The sequence below is a fragment of the Hyperolius riggenbachi genome, chromosome 1 (assembly GCF_040937935.1).
Source record: "Hyperolius riggenbachi isolate aHypRig1 chromosome 1, aHypRig1.pri, whole genome shotgun sequence".
Taxonomy (NCBI): Eukaryota; Metazoa; Chordata; class Amphibia; order Anura; family Hyperoliidae; genus Hyperolius; species Hyperolius riggenbachi.
In genome coordinates, this window is record NC_090646.1 from 45,603,284 (window position 1) to 45,623,364 (window position 20,081).

General features: G+C 44.7%; 1 protein-coding gene across 1 annotated transcript in view; it reads right to left on the bottom strand.

Annotated features, from left to right (window-relative positions):
• Positions 1-207: 207 nt before the first annotated feature.
• LOC137548458 (vomeronasal type-2 receptor 26-like) overlaps positions 208-20,081 on the bottom strand; it is a 42,467-nt gene continuing 22,593 nt past the window's right edge. The window contains exon 2 of the mRNA XM_068271156.1: positions 208-1,115. Coding sequence (XP_068127257.1) covers positions 208-1,115 — 908 coding nt within the window. The remainder of the gene's footprint in view (positions 1,116-20,081) is intronic.

Below are 20,081 nucleotides of genomic sequence, written 5' to 3' on the forward strand. Positions count from 1 at the left end.
AGATGCTATATATAATGTTTGCTACTTTGTTCCACACATATCAACAGCTTTAGTTTAAATATAGTATATGTGTGTTTCTCTGCAGGCTTATTTGTAAAAATATAAGTCAGAAGGATACATAATATTTGAACATACTAAGCAAAACTTGTCTAAACACCATAAAACATTACTCTCTCTCTGCTTATACATACAAATATAGTAAGACTATCATTTCATTTTGCTCCCAAGTAACTGAGCTTTTGTGTTCTGGTCAGGCTTCAACAATATTGTGTAACATTTTGGAAAGAATATACAGCCAAGAAGTCCAGCACTAGATGTCATAATAGCAAAAACCTGCACAGCCACCATGTATTTCCCTTTGGTGCTCAGATAGGCCGGGATCATGGCAATCCAGACACTGCAGAACACCAGCATGCTGAATGTGATGTACTTGGCTTCATTAAAACTGTCCGGTAATGTCCTGGCTAGAAAGGCTGTAATGAAACTAACAGCTGCCAGAATCCCCATATATCCCAACACAGAGTAGAATCCAATAACTGACCCTTCATTGCACTGAATGACAATCTTTTCTTGATAGGCTTTAGCGTCTCGTTCCTGGAAGGGAGGAGAAATAGACACCCAAGTGACACAGATTATGACTTGTACAGATGAACACAGAAGCATTATGCTGTTGGACAGTTTGGATCCCATCCATTTCTTCCAGGAATTCCCAGGTTTGCTGGCTTTAAAAGCAATGAAAACCATGAAAGTCTTGGCAAGCAGACAAGACACGGCAACCGAGAAGATGATCCCAAAAGATGTCACACGCAGCCTGCAGGTTACATCTACTGGAGGTCCAAGGAAGAAGAAGACACAGAGGAAGCTCAGCATGATGGAGACCAGGAGAACATAGCTCAGGTTTCTGTTATTAGCTTTAACAATGGGGGTATCCCGGTGATATACAAAGATTCCAAATATAAAACCAGTCAGAAGACAACAATGAATGGAGAGTGCTGAAAATACTGCAGTAATTGTGTCATCCGTATAAGAGAGAAATTCCTCCAGTTTTGGAATACACTGATTCTTCTTCTCATTTGGCCATTCTTCATCATGACATTTCATACATGTCTCACTGTCTGCAAGCAATGACAGAGAATCAAGAATGATGTGTAACGATTGGTGTCAGCAACACAGATTTTTCTGCTTATTGGTGATCTGCAGTATCACCAATAATACAGATGCTATACCTGATTATGTGGTGATCTGCAGAATCACCAATAATACTAGTATAGCTAGACACAGAACACCCAATGTGGTATAGTGTTTGGTGCAACAGTAATCAGAGAGGTTATCTCCCGAGAAGTGGGAGATACAGACTCTACTGCAGCCTAGGATACCCTGAGGAGCAAGGAATCAGACTGCACTGCAGCCAGTGATTCCCTGAGAGGCAGGGATTCAGACTGTACTGCAGCCAGTGGACCTTAGAGAGGTAGAGACCCACTGACTGTGCTGCAAGATGGTCTCCAGAGGAGTCGGTGACCATAGGACTGATCTTGCAGCTAGTAAACACCTGAAGAGCAAGTGTCACAGATGTACAGTAAGGCGGATCACCCAAGGGCTAGGTGACAGCCAGAAAGGTCAGACAAGCCAGGTCGGCAACACACGGACAGATAAAGTACAGAGGCAGAAGACTGATTCGGTATCCAGGCACAGGCAACGTTGGCAACGGATAATCAGATGGGTGGAAGTACCGAATCAGAGAACAGGAGAGTAGTCAGGAAAGCCAAAGGTCATAACAGGTAATAGTAACGTATCTCAGTCCTAGTCTTAGGTGTGAGGTCCTTGGTCTCAACACCTGGGAACTAGTCTAACACATAAACAGTAACAATGTAGCAATCTCCTAGTCTTAGGTGTGAGGTCCTTGGTCTCAACACCTGGGAACTAGTCTAACACATAAACAGTAGCAATGTAGCAAACTCCTAGTCTTAGGTGTGAGGTCCTTGGTCTCAACACCTGGGAACTAGTCCAACACATAAACAGTAGCAATGTAGCAATCTCCTAGTCTTAGGTGTGAGGTCCTTGGTCTCAACACCTAGGAACTAGTCTAACACATAAACAGTAATAAAGCAATAGTACTTTAAAGCTATCAACGGAATCTGACTCAGTGTGAATTCCCAGCTCCGGCTGGTTCTAACACACTGTGTGATCTGACTCAGGTCTGAGCGCTCACACATAATGTTCGCAACAGCAGACCACTTGCAACTGACAGGCAAGTCCTATATATACCAAAAGCGCTCCACAGCGCCGCCCCAGTCACTTAGCCAATCCGGAGCTTAGCTGGAGTCAGCTGATCGACCTGATCAGCTGACTCCCCTTCTACTAGCATAAAGGTCCTGTCGCCTGGCGCGTGCACGCGTAGCTCTCCATCTGTGTGCACTAGAAGGACCAGCATCACGTTGCTGCCCGGCAGAAGCCGCCGGCTGGGACGCGGAGATAGCCGACATGCCGCTTGCCCAAGCAGCGGCATCTCCATTATTCATTACATGATGTGTTCGAGAGAGCAGCAGAATGACTAAAATTCTAAATTCAGCCACACTTAGCAGCAGACCCCCTTGTCCCCCAGCAAAGCTCAGGAATGCGGCACAGAAGCTGCCACAGAGCAGGGACCAGCTATAAAGATGTGGGATAGGGATTTAAAAAACGAGTCTCAGTTGTGTCAAATAAATTTGCTGTTTTGAGTTCAAAATGTTTTTTTTTCCTTTGCATTTTGAAATGGCCTTTCAGAGCCATGATAATCGGGTTTCCAACTAAATGATTTGACTGGGAAAAGTAATGACCAACACATAATAATCATTTTCACTATAACGGAATACCCAAGCAGTTTGGGGTAATCCGAAACAACTAGGAGAGCATAAGGGACTAAAAGAGTCACCATATAAATCCCTACTTGGCTTCGGGGCCATTAAGAGATCATTTGCATTGTCAGTAGTAATGCATTGTGGGTAACCACAGTAGCTCACTTAACCCTTTCCACTCGTGTGTCCCGCATAGCGGGACATTTGCAGAAACCCAATGCGCTCGTATGTCCCGCTATGCGGGACATACCCTGCAGCAGCGGTTTGCGCCACATCGGGACCGCCGTAAATCGCTGTTCACTGTGCGCCGGGTTGTGGGCATGTAATACTACATGCCCACACACATAGTGCCCCCCAGCCACCAACTGGAAATCCACGATCCTCCATGCCAGGAAGTGACATTTACATTTATCACTTCCTGGCTTTTTTTTTTTTTTTAAGTGAAAAATAGCTGCTGATTCTTTTCAGCAGATTCCATTCTGCAGATTCCATGCAGATTCCTTGCAGATTACTTTGCAGATTTATTGCAGAACGCCTCTTACCAGAACTAGACCTACTAATGTTCTTTTCCCAGTGTTTTCTCCGTTTTTGATTGCCTGATGAAGCGGGAGTGTTGCCCGTGAAACGCGTTGCATATACTTGGAGAATCCCCAATAAATAATATTTGTTGTCTATTGACGGCTCATTGGCTGGTCTTTACTTGAGGGAGGTGAGTCCACCTACATCCCTCCTTTTAGACGGTTTTTAAATATTTTATTCTTGCTGGCGCCTCTGTTTTGTTCCATTATTGCAATAGAAGATGCCAAACTGTCCAAATAAGGTAGCAAATTAAACGTTATAATGTGTTCTTTAAAAAAAGATATACCATGTTACGGTGTTACGTTCCATGTTAAAATGGGAGAGAGTGTAAGAGTGAGAGCACATTTCCTTAAAAAAAAAAACTCTGAGCAGAAATGACTTCCTTAAAGGGAAGGTCCAAGCAAAAAAAAAAAAATTAGTTTCACTTACCTGGGGCTTCTACCAGCTCCATGTAGCCATCCTGTGCCCTCGTAGTCACTCACTGCTGCTCCAGTCCCCCGCTGGCAGCTTTCTGACTTCAGAGGTCAGGGCCACATTGCATACATTTTTACGCATTCCAGCTAGTGCAGGAACAAAAATGTATGCATTGCACCACTAACGCGTAAAAATGTATGTGTTAATGTTCCTGCACTAGCGGGAATGTGTAAAAATGTACGCAATTGGGCCCTGACCTCCGAGGTCAGAAAGCTGCCAGCGGGGGACTGGAGCAGCAATGAGTGACTACGAGGGCACAGGATGGCTGCATGGGGCTGGTAGAAGCCCCAGGTAAGTGAAACTCATTTTTTTTTTTTTGCTTGGACCTTCCCTTTAAAGGGACACTTAAGTCAAACAAAAAAAATGAGTTTTACTTACCTGGGGCTTCCAATAGCCCCCTGCAGCTGTCCGGTGCCCTCGCCGTCTCCCTCCGATCCTCCTGGCCCCACCGGCAGCCACTTCCTGTTTCGGTGACAGGAGCTGACAGGATGGGGACGCGGGTGATTCTTCGCATTCCTGGCCACAATAGCGCCATCTATGCTGCTATAGCATATATCATATACCATATAGCAGCATAGAGGGTGCTAATGTGTCTGGGAACGCGAAGAATCACTCGCGTCCCCAGCCTGTCAGCTCCTGTCATCGAAACAGGAAGTGGCTGCCGGCGGGGCCAGGAGGATTGGAGGGAGACGGCGAGGGCACCGGACAGCTGCAGGGGGCTATTGGAAGCCCCAGGTGAGTAAAACTAATTTTTTTGTTTGACTTAAGTGTCGCTTTAAGGAAATCCGAAACAACTAGGAGAGCATAGGGGAGTAGGGATGCTCATTCGGATTCCGCGGAAATGTAATTTCCGAAATTCCGATCGGAAATTGCATTTCCGCATCGGAATGCGGAAATCGGTAATGCAAGTGCCATAGGTGGATTTCCGCCGGAAATTGCGGAAATTTCCGCCGGAAATTGCGGAAATTTCCGCTGGAAATCGTGGAAATTCCACCCGACTTTAACATCGATTTTCTCAAAAACTATAAGGTCTTTTTGAAAACTTTTTTTTCATCTTGTTCACAAGATTCGGTCTAATAAAGTCTGAACATTTGGTGTTTCTAGGACTTATGGGGGCTTTGCTATTAACCGCTAAAGTCTGCAGATTTTTACTGTAATGTAATGCAGAAAATCTGCATCTGCCTATTTTCTGCATTTTACATTACAGTAAAAATCGGCCGACTTTAGTGGTTAATAGCAAAGCCCCTGTAAGTCCTAGAAACACCACATTTTCAGGGTTTATTAAACAGAATCTGCTGAACAAGATGCAAACAATAGTTTTCAAAAAGACCTTACAGTTTTTGAGAAAATCGATGTTAGAGTCGGGCGGAATTTCCGCGATTTCCGGCGGAAATTCCGCCTTGGAATGCGGAAATCGGTAGCGGAAAGCGGAATCGGAAATCGGTACATGACGGAATGCGGATTTAACGCAGAATTCCCTATAGGGGAGTGGGGAGGGTTAAAGCTGAATTATTACAAATTGCTTCTGTTATAAGAAGGCAAATTACACTGAGCATTGTCCTTATGTTACATAATGGTGTGATTCATCCTTTTATCTGATAACTGAATATTTTAGAACTAGCCGACCCGCAGTGTAGCATACACCACATACGAGGGTAGAGGGCAGGAAGGGGGTATTGGGCACAGCGGCGGGAAGGGGGATTGGACCCCCCCCCCCCTCAACTGGGTCCCCCATGTGTGTTCTACCTCCAGCTTAAGCTCAGCAGGAACCCCCCCCACTCACCTGGGTCCCCCATATGCGCTCCCCCTCCTGCTTAAGCACAGTAGCAGCCTCGACTATTAGTAAGAGGCAGCGGGCGGGGATGACTCACCTCTTCCGTGTTCCATCGTGCGTTCCACTGTCGTCACTTCCTGCAATGCCGCACACTGTATTGGTGTAATTTGCCTTTTTAAAATAGAAGGAAATCTGTAATAATTCAGCTATAAGTGAACATTTGTGGTTACCCACAATGCACTGCTACTAAATATGCAAATTACCCCTTTTCCCCCTTGGTAAGCCAAGCAAGCATCCAGAGCTGCTAGTGTATAGCAAGCATATAGCTTTACAATTTACACAGTCATATCAAACCCACATGTAGATAGTCTGTTTCAGACTTTTGGTCCACATCAGTGCATGGCAAGGATTGATATGGCTGTATGAGATAGGGCTTGGACCAGTACAACAGAGTAACCAAGCAGATCAGGGTGTCACAAACCACTTGGAATGTATAGGGGGATAAAAGAGACCAAAAAGACCTCCTACTAAAAAAAGCAAAGCTTTGTGTAATTTGCCTTCCTAAAACAGAAGGAAATATGCAATAATTCAGCTATGAGTGAACATTTGTGGTTACCCACAATGCACTGCTACTAAATATGCAAATAATTCCTTTTCACCCTTAGTAAGCCAAGCAAGCATCCAGAGCCGCATGTGTATAGCAAGCCTACAGCTTTAAATTTTACACAGCCATATCAAACCCACGTGTGACAGCCTGTTTCAGACTTTTGGTCCTCATCTGTTCATGGCAAGGATTGATATGGCTGTATGAGATAGGGCTTGGACCAGTACAACAGAGTAACCAAGCAGCTCAGGATGACCCAAACCACTCAGAACGTATAGGGGGATACAAGGGGCCAAAAAGACCTTCTACTAAAAAAATCAAAGCTTGGTGCAATTTGCCTTCCTAAAACAGAAGAAAATCTGCAATAATACAGCTATAAATGAACATTTGTGCTTACCCACAATGCACCGCTACTAAATATGCAAAGCATTCCTTTTCACTCTTGGTAAGTCAAGCAAGCCTACAGCTTTACGTTTTACACAGTCATATCAAACCCACATGTGACAGCCTATTTCAGACATTTGGTCCTCATCAATACATAGCAGGAATTGATAAGGCTGTATGAGATAGGGCTTGGACCAGTACAACAGACTAACCAAGCAGCTCAGGGTGACCCAAACTACTAAGAATGTATAGGAGGATAAAAAAAGACCAAAAAGCCCTCCTACTAAAAAAAGCAAAGCTTGGTGTAATTTTCCTTCTTGAAACAGAAGCAAATCTGCAATAATTCAGCTATAAGTGAAGATTTGTGGTTACCCACAATGCACTGCTACTGAATATGCAAATTATCCCTCTTTGCCCTTGGTTTGATATGACACTACTTCTTCTTCTTGCTTGGATCAGCCCCTTCTTCTTGCTTGGACCGGCCCTGGGGGCAGGGCGCTACTTCTTAAGCAGCCCATACACTCAGCCGATTTTCTGGACGATCGATCGATCGCGGTCGATCGATCGATCGATCGATCGCAAATCGGTTGGCCGATCGACCGATCGACGGCCGATTTCGATCGATTTCGATGGATTTCCATCGAACTAGCAGGGTGGAAAATTTAGGTCGATCTGATGAGATTGCTTATCAGTTTGCATTGGCCTTAATGGAAATCTGATGGCAAAAAAATGCCATCAGATCGAATTTCAACAGATTTCAAACTGAAATCTGTTGGAATTCTATCCTGGTAAAAAATGTTCTAAAAACGCATCAGATAGATCATCAGATGCATTTCTTATCTGTCTGCTGCCAATCTGACGAGTGTATGGGCACCTTTATTCTTGATTGGTTGAGGCACTTACTCTATTATATATATAGATACCAATCGCTATTATGATGGCTTGCAGCTCCTTCATGATTTTGAACATACCTTCCAGTACTGTAGTGGATACTAGTGGTATTCTTCTATTTGTTTTGTTTTTGTTATTGGTATTTCAGGAGTTTCTCCCACTTGGTTCTTAAAACTGCATTAAAACCGCTTCCCTACTACAGGTCCTTTCCCCTTTAATACCCCAGCAATTTTCACATCACGCTCCTCCCGTGCATTTTCTAATATATTAACCTCTACTTATCAAACTAAAATGATCTACATATTGTATTTTGCATATGCCAGGAGAAAAAAAGTTCATAGAAGTTCGGCACTACATGAGAATGGCTCTGTGTTGGCTGGCAGGATGTCCCTTTAAATCAAGAACAAATCCACTGTAACACACTGCGTGCTCAGGATATATGCATCAGTTGATAATCAGCAGCAGAAAGAAAGGAGAAAAACATCTGGCACTGCAATGAGCAGGTTGCATATTTAATGTTGTGCTGACTGTTCATACAATGCGTGTAACAAAATTGTCAGCAGGATTAAACAAAGTGAACAATACAGTCCTGGGTTAATGGCAGCGGGTGCAGGGTGCAGTGCTTTTTTTTTTAAATAGGCCACTGCAGCTTTAAGGCCAAGTTGCAGGGCCGCACAGCACACAAGTGATCCTCCCCCCCTTTTCTCCCCACCAACAGAGCTTTCTGTTGGTGGGATCTGATGCCCCCCCCCCCCCCCCCCCCAGTTTAATTATTTTTTCACAAATATTTGTTGTATTATTTTTGGAATAAATCTGTCTTTTTTATTTTACACTAACCCCTACCTACCTCCCCCCGCCAGCCAATCCCTGTAATTAGCTGTCATAGGCTTCAGCCTATGACAGTCGATCACCTCTGTGCCTCTGGAGGGGACAGCCGTGTCACACGGCTTTCCCCAGTACAGCGTTGCTGTAGATCGCAGCACTGTACGCCCTAATTAGATGGCAGTTTTGACATCTAACCCTCTCCGAGCAGCGAGCGGTGCTGGGAGACTGAAGGAGGAGCTCCACTCCACTTACCAAGCAGGAGATGTGCGTGCAGCCTGTGCGCAATCTCCTGCAAACTGAAGCCCCAGGACTTTACGCCGATCGTTGTTAGGCGGTCCTGGGGCTGCCGCCGTGGCCACGCCCAATCGATGTGATGCGGTTGGCTAGTAGTTAACGGGAATAAGAAAAAAGTCATTCTCAGTTTCAGCCATTACAATTTATAAATAAAACAGTGCTCCTGTAGATAAAACACACACATTTTATTTGCCCATTTGCACTGATTTTTACAATTTCAAATTGTGTCCATATTACAATGTATAGTGAAAATATACTTTTAAGTAAAAGTACATATTTTTTCCCATTTTGTGTGTCTTCAGACTACATCAATGACAATACAAGCCCTTATAAATATAACAGTAATATACTCTCATAACATACATATAAAAAAAGCCCCTAAGGTAACTTCTTATGTATATATATATATATATATGTATATATATAAAGTCATTAATTTTTGTAACTATGGGGTAGGGATGGAAAAGGTTAATAAATAATGGGACATTCCTTTATAAGTTGTAATCATAATTCAGATCCAACTCATAACCAAACTTATGAAAAGTACAACAAAGTTACCTGAATTTGAGATCGCCCATTACAAGCAGCAAAGGCTTTGTTTATGTTAAGACTATATTATGACTTCACTCAGCTCTTTCTGAAATGCAAGCTATAGCAAGGCAGATTAATATTCATGCTAAGTATTAAGCAATATGGCTAGTAGTTAATGCAAAGTATAAATTAATGTAATCCGTATGAATATTAATCATACAAATATTAGTTAATGATTTGATCAATAAGATATTAAAATAAATATGTTTGTGTCTCTTATATTGTATGGGAATTAAAATGTAAGGTTGTTTGCTATGAATACAAGGCAACATAAGAGCTGTCACAGTACATATAAGATTGAGGGGTCTATAAAATCCCCACCAATTAACAATGTACTAAACAACGTACCAAATTCCTAGAACTAAACATAAGTTGTAAACATTACGTGATGCATTTTGGATAACTTTATTCCAATTAAAAGTATCAGATCTAGATAGATGTTATATAACACCTCTTATGCCATAAGATCTAATTAAAAGGTATACTATTGATGTCTTTATGACTAAAAAAGATGGAGTTTGTTCTTGTAGAATAAGCCAAGTGGTGTAATGCTGGGGATACACGGTACGTTTCTGTACCGTGTATCGACCAGCTGATCCGGCCAGTTGATAATAGTCAGCTGGCTTGATCAAGCCACTCGACCCCCGCCCGCTCGATTCCCGCCAGCGGACAATGGCAGGGAATCAAGAGCTGATAAGAAAGCACCGGCGGGGCGAGCAGTAATCGATCCGCGCGCACGCACGGACGAGCAGGGACGAGGCTGGGGTCGATCCGGCGGCTAATCAAGCCGCCGATTGACCCGTGTATCCCCAGCATAACACTTGGCATAAAATTAATAAATATCATGTGTTACAAAAAAAAAACTAAACCATTAACCATCTTTGAACCAATTATTATATACAGTACGGGCAGTATGGGCTGTACGGGCAGCACGGTGGCGTAGTGGTTAGTTCTCTCGCCTTGCAGTGCTGGGTCCCTGGTTCGAATCCCAGCCAGGGCACTATCTGCAAAGAGTTTGTATGTTCTCTCCGTGTCTGCGTGGGTTTCCTCCGGGCACTCCGGATTCCTCCCACATTCCAAAAACATACAGATAAGTTAATTGGCTCCCACTAAAATTGGCCCTAGACTACAGTACTTACACTACATAATATAGACATATGGCAATGGTAGGGATTAGATTGTGAGCTCCTTTGAGGGACAGTTAGTGACAAGATATATATATGTACAGTGCTGCGTAATATGTCGGTGCTATATCAGAATCAGAATCAGAATCATGTTTATTTCGCCAAGTACAACAGTCTGTTGTACCCGGAATTGGTTTTGGCACAAGCAGGGTCGGTGATGGTATAATCACATAAAAGTGCATACAGTGGATACAGTAGATAGGCAATAGTTACAGAGTATATACAGGTACATGCAGATACATACAGTAGATGCATACATATATACAGTGGTACATTGCATACATAGGCATAGACAGGAAGATATAAGGTGGGCCCAGGGGAAGGACCAGGGGGGTAATCCGCTGCCATCTAGGCACTCAAAACGCTTTTGTAGCGATATTTTGAATCAGATGCCCCATGGTCTGACCGAGGGAAAGAGATGGAGGAAAGATAGGAGAGAGGTGAAAAAAGTGAAGAAAGTCCCCTTGGATGGAATCTGGCTGTTTAGTGTCCTGGTCCTGTCCTTACCCACTTGGGTGCATGTAGCGGGTCCTGGCAGCAGTCAAAACAAGGAGCTGCTAGTTGGCTAAAAAGCAAAAGGGCCGGGTCCCAGGCAGCCTAGCAGGGACAGAGATGGCTCCCAGCAGAAGGCTCTTGGATGGTGTGCTGGCAGGCGAGGTGGCCTGGTGTGTAGTGGCAGCAGTGTGTGCAGGCAGCTGTGGCAGCGGTGTCGGAGCAGTCCCTGTACCTTTAATGGATGCGTCTTGGTTCCCTAGGCAGCGGCGGTGTGGAAGCCACGTGGGTCATCCAAGATCACATCTCCAGGCTGCACGGTGACCCAGTCACGGTGGTGGAGTGCTGGATCAGCGGCAGGGGGACCGTGTGTCTGCAGTGGTCCAGGCAGCGGTGGTGAGGTGGGCAGCAGAGAGGAGATCGGAGTGGCCGGTGGTGAAGCGGGCAGCAGAGGGGAGATCAGGAGCGGCCGGTGGTGAAGCCGCAGCAGTGTGGAACCCTCCCGCAGGCAGTGTGAGCGATGTCCCTGGGCAGCGGCGATGAAGTGGTGGATCAGCGCCGGCGGGGACTTGCTCATCGGAGCGCCCAGGCAGCGCGAGTGAGGAGACCTGGATGGTGGCGGCGAAGTGGCAGCGGTGGAGCGACACGGAGCGGCTGGGGCCGGCACCACGTGGGCCAACAGCTAAGCCGACCACGTGGTGAGCCGAAACCCCGCAAGTGTGCCCTGTCGCCGGAGTCCGGGGAGCCAGAGTGTTCCCCATCCTCCGTTGGAAGTATATAAATACTTAATAATAATAATAATAATACAGTAAGGCCTAGCAGCCTGGCGTAGCATGATCATTGAGCCAAAAACTATACTGATATTGACTGAGGCCAATCTAAAAGATTGCCTACCTTTCACAGTGATTCTAGCATCCAAGTGAGGTTATATGCATTTTATTCTTTGGTGACTTAATGAACTTTATAAACCTAATGAACTTATTATTTTAAAGATTCAGAATTGTATGTTTTTTGTTATTAGAAAAATCTTCATGTCACTTCTATACATTTTTATTATCTTACTAATAATATAAATGCGGAAGTTTGGGGGTTTGGATGTTTGGATGTTCAATCACACAACAATGGCTGAAAGGATTTGAATACAATTTGGCACACACATAGTACATTACCTGCAATAAAGTATAGGATACTTTTTATTCCCATAACCAAGAAGTAGGCGGAGACAAATACAAATTTAACTGGGAAAATGTAAACTGCAGCCATTCCTACACTGTTAACAGTAGGGTTCTCAAACTTTCACAATTATTTACTGGGTGGCTGGGATTAACCACTTGCCGATGGGCGGCGGCAAAGACTGGGCCTAAACGACCGCAATACGCCCATCGGTGGAGGCGGCGTCAGGCGTGGTTATGCAGCGATCGCGTCATTCATGCCGCGATCAGCCGCCGGCGACTGGCTCCGCCCCCTCGCGCTGTAAGCCGCCGGCCGATTGGAAACGCCGGAGGGTTACTAGCATCTGGATCGCTTATGGAAGAAGTATAGTAGGCTTTGTAATGTATACAAAGCCTATTATACTGGCTGCCTCCTGCCCTGGTGGTCAAAGTGTCCGAGGGACCACCAGGGCAGGCTGCAGCCACCCTAGTCTGCACCCAAGCACACTGATTTCCCCCCCCCCTGCCCCCTGATCGCCCACAGCACCCCTCAGACCCCCCCCTGCCCACCCCCCAGACCACTGTTAGCACTTAATCACCCCCCTAATCACCCATCAATCACTCCCTGTCACTTTCTGTCACTGCTATTTTTTTAAACCCTCAACTCCCCCTACTCCCTCCTGATCACCCCCCACCCCTCAGATTCTCCCCAGACCCCCCCCCCCCTGTGTACTGTATGCATCTATCTCCCCTGATCACCTTCCAATCACCTGTCAATCACCTGTCAATCACCCATCAATCACCCCCTGTCACTGCCTGCCATCAATCAGCCCCTAACCTGCCCCTTGCGGGCAATCTGATTACCCACCCACACCAATAGATCGCCTGCAGATCCGAAATCAGATCACCTCCCAAGTGCAGTGTTTACATCTGTTCTCTACTCTAAACACCCACTAATTACCCATCAATCACCCATCAATCACCCCCTATCACCACCTGTCACTGTTACCCATCAGATTAGACCCTAATCTGCCCCTTGTGGGCACCCAATCAGCTGCCCACATGCTCAGATTGCCCTCAGACCCCTCCCCCCCCCTTATCAATTCGCCAGTGCATTATTTACAACTGTTCTTCCCTGTAATAACCCACTGATCACCTGTCAATCACCTGTCAATCACCCCCTGTCACTGCCACCCATCAATCACCCCCTGTCACTGCCACCCATCAATCAGCCCCTAACCTGCCCCTTGCGGGCAATCTGATCACCCACCCACACCAATAGATCGCCCGCAGATCCGATGTCAGATCACCTTCCAAGTGCAGTGTTTACATCTGTTCTCTACCCTAAACACCCACTAATTACCCATCAATCACCCCCTATCACCACCTGTCACTGTTACCCATCAGATTAGACCCCAATATGCCCCTTGCGGGCACCCAATCACCCACCCACACGCTCAGATTGCCCTCGGACCCCCCCTTATCAATTCACCAGTACATTATTTACATCTGTTCTTCCCTGTAATAACCCACTGATCACCTGTCAATCACCTGTCAATCACCTATCAATCACCCATCAATCACCCCCTGTCACTGCCACCCATCAATCACCTCCTGTCACTGCCACCCATCAATCAGCCCCTGTCACTGCCACCCATCAATCAGCCCCTGTCACTGCCACCCATCAATCAGCCCCTAACCTGCCCCTTGCGGGCAATCTGATCACCCACCCACACCAATAGATCGCCCGCAGATCCGACATCAGATCACCTCCCAAGTGCAGTGTTTACATCTGTTCTCTCCTCTAAACACCCACTAATTACCCATCAATCACCCCCTATCATCACCTGTCACTGTTACCCATCAGAATAGACCCTAATCTGCCGCTTGCGGGCACCCAATCACCCGCCCCACACGCTCAGATTGCCCTAAGACCCCCCCCCTTATCAATTCGCCAGTGCAATATTTACATCTGTTCTTCCCTGTAATAACCCACTGATCACCTGTCAATCACCCCCTGTCACAGCCACCCATCAATCACCCCCTGTCACTGCCACCCATCAATCAGCCCCTAACCTGCCCCTTGTGGGCAATCTGATCACCCACCCACACCATCAGATTGCCCCAGACCTACCCTCAGATCACTTTCAAAGTGCATTGTTTACATATTTACATCTGTTCTGCCATCTAATCACCCACTGATCACCCATCAATCAGCCCCTGTCACTGCTACCCATCAGATTAGACCCCTATCTGCCCCTGGGGCACCCAATCACCCGCCCACACCCTCAGAATGCCCTCAGACCCCAGCCCTGATCACCTCACCAGTGCATTGCTTGCATCTATTTCCCCCCTCTAATCACACCTTGAGACACCCATCAATCACCTCCTGTCACCACCTGTCACCCCCTAGCACACCTACCCATCAGATCAGGCCCTAATTTGCCCCGTGTGGTCTCTTGATCACTCAGCCAAACCCTCAGACCCCCTCAGACCCCCTTCCGATTACCTCCCCAGTGCATTGATTGCATCTATTTTCCCCTCTAACCACCCCCTGAGACACCCATCAATCACCTCCTGTCACCCCCCTATCCATCAGATCAGGCCCAATACAACCTGTCATCTAAGAGGCCACCCTGCTTATGACTGGTTCCACAAAATTTGCCCCCTCATAGACCACCTGTCATCAAAATTTGCAGATGCTTATACCCCTGAACAGTCATTTTGAGAAATTTGGTTTCCAGACTACTCACTGTTTTAGGCCCGTAAAATACCAGGGCAGTATAGGAACCCCACAAGTGACCCCATTTTAGAAAAAAGACACCCCAAGGTATTCTGTTAGGTGTATGACGAGTTCATAGAAGATTTTATTTTTTGTCAACAGCGGAAATTAATTTTTATTGTTTTTTTCACAAAGTGCCAATTTTCACTAACTTGTGACAAAAAATAAAATGTTCTATGAACTCACCATACATCTAATGGAATACCTTGGGGTGTCTTCTTTCTAAAATGGGGTCACTTGTGGGGTTCCTATACTGCCCTGGCATTTTAGGGGCCCTAAACCGTGAGGAGTAGTCTGGAAACCAAATGCCGCAAAATGACCCTTGAAATCCTAAAGGTACTCATTGGACTTTGGGCCCCTTAGCGCAGTTAGGGTGCAAAAAAGTGTCACATGTGTTATCGCCATACTCAGAAGAAGTAGTATAATGTGTTTTGGGGTGTATTTTTATACATACCCATGCTGGGTGGGAGAAATCTCTCTGTAAATGGACAATTGTGTGTAAAAAAAAATCAAAGAATTATCATTTACAGAGATATTTCTCCCACCCAGCATCTGTATGTGTAAAAATACACCACAAAACACATTATACTACTTCTCCTGAGTACGGCGGTACCACATGTGTGGCACTTTTTTGCACCCTAAGTGCGCTAAGGGGCCCAAAGTCCAATGAGTACCTTTAGGATTTCACAGGTCATTTTGCGACATTTGGTTTCAAGACTACTCCTCACGGTTTAGGGCCCCTAAAATGCCAGGGCAGTATAGGAACCCCACAAATGACCCCATTTTAGAAAGAAGACACCCAAAGGTATTCCGTTAGGAGTATGGTGAGTTCATAGAAGATTTTATTTTTTGTCACAAGTTAGCGGAAAATGACACTTTGTGAAAAACACAATTAAAATCAATTTCCGCTAACTTGTGACAAAAAAAAATCTTCTATGAACTCACCATACGCCGTACTCAGGAGAAGTAGTATAATGTGTTTTGTGGTGTATTTTTACACATACCCATGCTGAGTGGGAGAAATATTTCTGTAAATAGGCAATTGTGTGTAAAAAAAATAAAAATGTGTCATTTACGGAGATATTTCTCCCACCCAGTATGGGTATGTGTAAAAATACACCTCAAAACACATTATACGACTTCTCCTGAGTATGGCAATACCACATGTGTTGCACTTTTTTGCAGCCTAACTGCGCTAAGGGGCCCAAGTCCAATGAGCATCTTTAGGCTTTACAGGGGTGCTTACAATTAGGCACCCCCAAAATTCCAGGACAGTGAACACACCCCACAAATGACCCCATTTTGGAAAGTAGACACTTCAAGGTATTCAGAGAGGAGCATAGTGAGTCCGTGGCAGATTTCATTTTTTTTTCGCAAGTTAGAAGAAATGGAAACTTTTTTTTTTTGTCGCAAAGTGTCATTTTCCGCTAACTTGTGACAAAAAATAAAATCTTCTATGAACTCACCATGCCTCTCACTGAATACTTTGGGATGTCTTCTTTCCAAAATGGGGTCATTTGGGGGGTATTTATACTATCCTGGAATTTTAGCACCTCATGAAACATGGCAGGTGGTTAGAAAAGGCAGAGATGCTTCCAAATGGGAAAATTCCATTTTGGCACCATAGTTTGTAAACACTATAACTTTTACCCAATCCAATAAATATACACTGAATGTTTTTTTTTTTTTAATCAAAGACATGTAGCAGAATAACTTTCGCGCTCAAATGTATAGGAAATTTAACTTTAACTTTCTGTGCTGACATTTTTCAAATAAATAAGTAATTTTTTTGACAAAATTCATGTCTTTTTTGATGAATATAATAAAAAGTAAATCTAAAAAGAAAAGGTTAGGCAGGCACTCAGGATGACCCGGGGATGAGATGTAGCAAGTATTAGCAGATAAACGTGTATCCTCAGCAGGGGCTACGTGCTCAAGACCGTTGGTGAGCAGTATCATGGAACATATTGCAAAAAAGGGAGGAAATGGTCTGGCACTGTAGCTTTTATTATATATCAGCAGGCATACATAAGTGAAAACAATGGTGTGGCATCAAGTGGCATAGTAGTGCACTGTATCACAAGTACTTATCGTGCTGCTGCTGAGGTGAGGGAGGGACGTCTGTGGGTGCCAGTGGGTGCACTGCCTTACGACCGTTTCGCTGTGGAATAAGCCTTGCTTCTTCTGAGGCCTGTGTGCACAATGTGTGAAGCCGAAGACGCTAGAGAAATAGCTGTCTTCCGTGTTGTAACCCCGCCTACCATTCCCACAATCCCCAATGCGCTGGCCAATGAGAGCGGCTGCTGTCCGGGAAGGAGCGTCATGACGCTTCACGCCGCCCACTCATCGGAGCCACTGAGGTAACGGGCGTGCGCATGTTCCCATGGAGACTGCTCCACCCCAACCCGCGTCACCAGCCGGCAAAGAAGCCTCCGACCAAGACGCGACCAGGGGGCGTGTAGCAAAAAAGCCTCCTTCACATACGTATGTTGTTGCCAGGGAGATTGCCTAGAGCTAGCTTATTAGCTAAAAAAGGATACGTATTTACAGACTCTCCATGCATATAAGAAAGCCTATAAGAGGAAAGCGCTGGGGAATGGGGGAGGGGGGGGGGAGGGAAAGGGAAAGTGGGGAGTGGAGACAGCTATTTCTCTAGCGTCTTCGGCTTCACACATTGTGCACACAGGCCTCAGAAGAAGCAAGGCTTATTCCACAGCGAAACGGTCGTAAGGCCGTGCACCCACTGGCACCCACAGACGTCCCTCCCTCACCTCAGCAGCAGCACGATAAGTACTTGTGATACAGTGCACTACTATGCCACTTGATGCCACACCATTGTTTTCACTCATGTATGCCTGCTGATATATACTAAAAGCTACAGTGCCAGACCATTTCCTTCCTTTCTTGCAATATAATAAAAAGTAAAACTTGCAGCAGCAATCAAATGGCACCAAAAGAAAGCTGTATTAGTGACAAGAAAAGGAGGTAAAATTCATTTAGGTGGTAGGTTGTATGACCGAGCAATAAACCGTGAAAGCTGCAGTGGTCTGAATGGAAAAAAAGGCTCTGGTCCTTAAGGGGCGAAAAGACTGTGGTCCTGAAGAGGTTAATATTCAGAAAGTGGGTGGAACCTACAAAAGCCAATAAATTCAACTATTGATTTTCAAGGGGAATATGTAATTGCTGTCATTCTTGCGCTGTGAATGGCACAAGCCTCTAACCTGCTACAGTTGGTCATTGGGTGACTTGGGCTCAAATTCCGAAAATAAGTGGAGCCTCAAACAGCCAATAAGATTTGCTTCATTTCAATGCAAATTATTGATGCAAAAGACTGCAAAGCTTACAAAGTAGGTTATTGAGTAATTGTGAAATTGTGTGTTAGGATTAGAAAAAGTGGGCGCAGTCAACACCAATCAAATACATATTCAGGCAATGCCTGTCATCAGTGGGTGGAGACAAATACACATTTCACTGGTAAAATGTAAACTGCAGCCATTCTTACACCGGTAATGGCAGGGTTCTCAAACTTTGCACAGTTAGTCACTGGGTGACTGGGATTAATATTCACAAAATGGGTGAAGCCTACAAAAGCCAATCAAAATCCACCTATTGATTTTCAAGAGGAATATTTAATTGCTGCCATTCTTGTGCTATTAATGGCACAAGCCTCAAACCTGGGTGACTGGGGTTCAAATGTAGAAAAGGTGTGTGTGTGTGTTTGTGTTTGTGTTTGCGTTTGTGTGTGTGTGTGTGGGGGGGGGGTGATGGACCTAGGCCAATCAGATTTGTTCCATTTCAATGCAGATGGTTGATGAAAAGGACCATAAAGCTCACAAACTAGGTCATTGAGTAATTTAGTAACTGTGTGTAAGGGTTAGAAAAAGTGGGTGGACCCAGCACCAGCCGAATACATACCCGGGTAATGCTGGGTCATCAGCTAGTATGTAATATACATTGTCTGTGATATCTCTACATATCTTTAACTCCAAGGTACCTCAATATTAAACTGTAATGCTCTTTTTCTTGATTGCAACCACCTCTCTTTCCATATATAACACTGCTGTATACAATATTTTTCCTCATTACCACTATTTCTATTCTCAAACTTGCCCATGCCTGTACTAATCTCCCCCACTGTAGAATATCCTGCAACCTGTGAAGTGTCCTACAGGCATACATTTTCTTGTATGATATTATAATCATAAATCAGCATGATTTTCCTGTAACGGGCAATAGGTATCACACAAGAAAAAACCAAGAAAAACAAACAAACAGTACTCAACACCCAAAACACACAGTCACAGCAAGGCTGATTCTCTAGTAACAATAAAGGTTGCATAAATGTCTGATCTAGAATGGACAGCAGTGATTTTGTTTACTAGATCAGTTTACCAATGTTGAAGTTCCCTCTTCCTTAGAATTGGTGTCTACTCTACTTCCACCAGTCAACAAGCAAGCGAATACTTTACTCTCTTGATTGGACATGACACTCAAGCAATTTGTAGCTTAAAACTAAGGGAACACATAATGGCTTTTTTTGGGGGGGGCGGGGGGGAGTAGGATGATCAGAGATTGATATATATATATATATATATATATATATTTTTTTTTTTACATCTATATAAAACTATACATAGCATTGGGAAAATGTACACGTGCATTGCTCACACATCACTATACAACAACAGTAAATAGAAACCTTACCACTCGTGTTGGAGATCTCCCCCAATGCACATGGGGTACAGCTATAGCAGCATTTATGAATCGAAGACCCAGGTATTTTCCTTGATCCAGGCAAACAGGGTACTGAGCATCGGGATACCGTAACCTGTAATGAAATGTGATACTTTGATAGAATGCAAACCAGGAAAATATGTTTTTTCAAAGGCTAATGCTTCACTACGTGCAACTAGTTAAATGTGATGGTAATACCATAAAACGCATGCTAACCAACGCTAGAAGCCTTTCAAATAAGAATTTTGATCTAGAGTTGCAGATAATAGATAAAGACTGCAGATAAAGATAAAGACTGAAGATTGCAGGCATAACAGGAACATAGATAGATGTTAATCATGGTCAGTGATGCTCATCCGAGCTAGGATATCCAAGATACTCGGATATCCTAGCTCATTTTTTACTATTCAAGCTCAAATACTGAGCTTGAATAGTATTAGCTATCCGGGCTGTGCTATCCGGGCGCATTCAGAACCTCATGGTGTTTA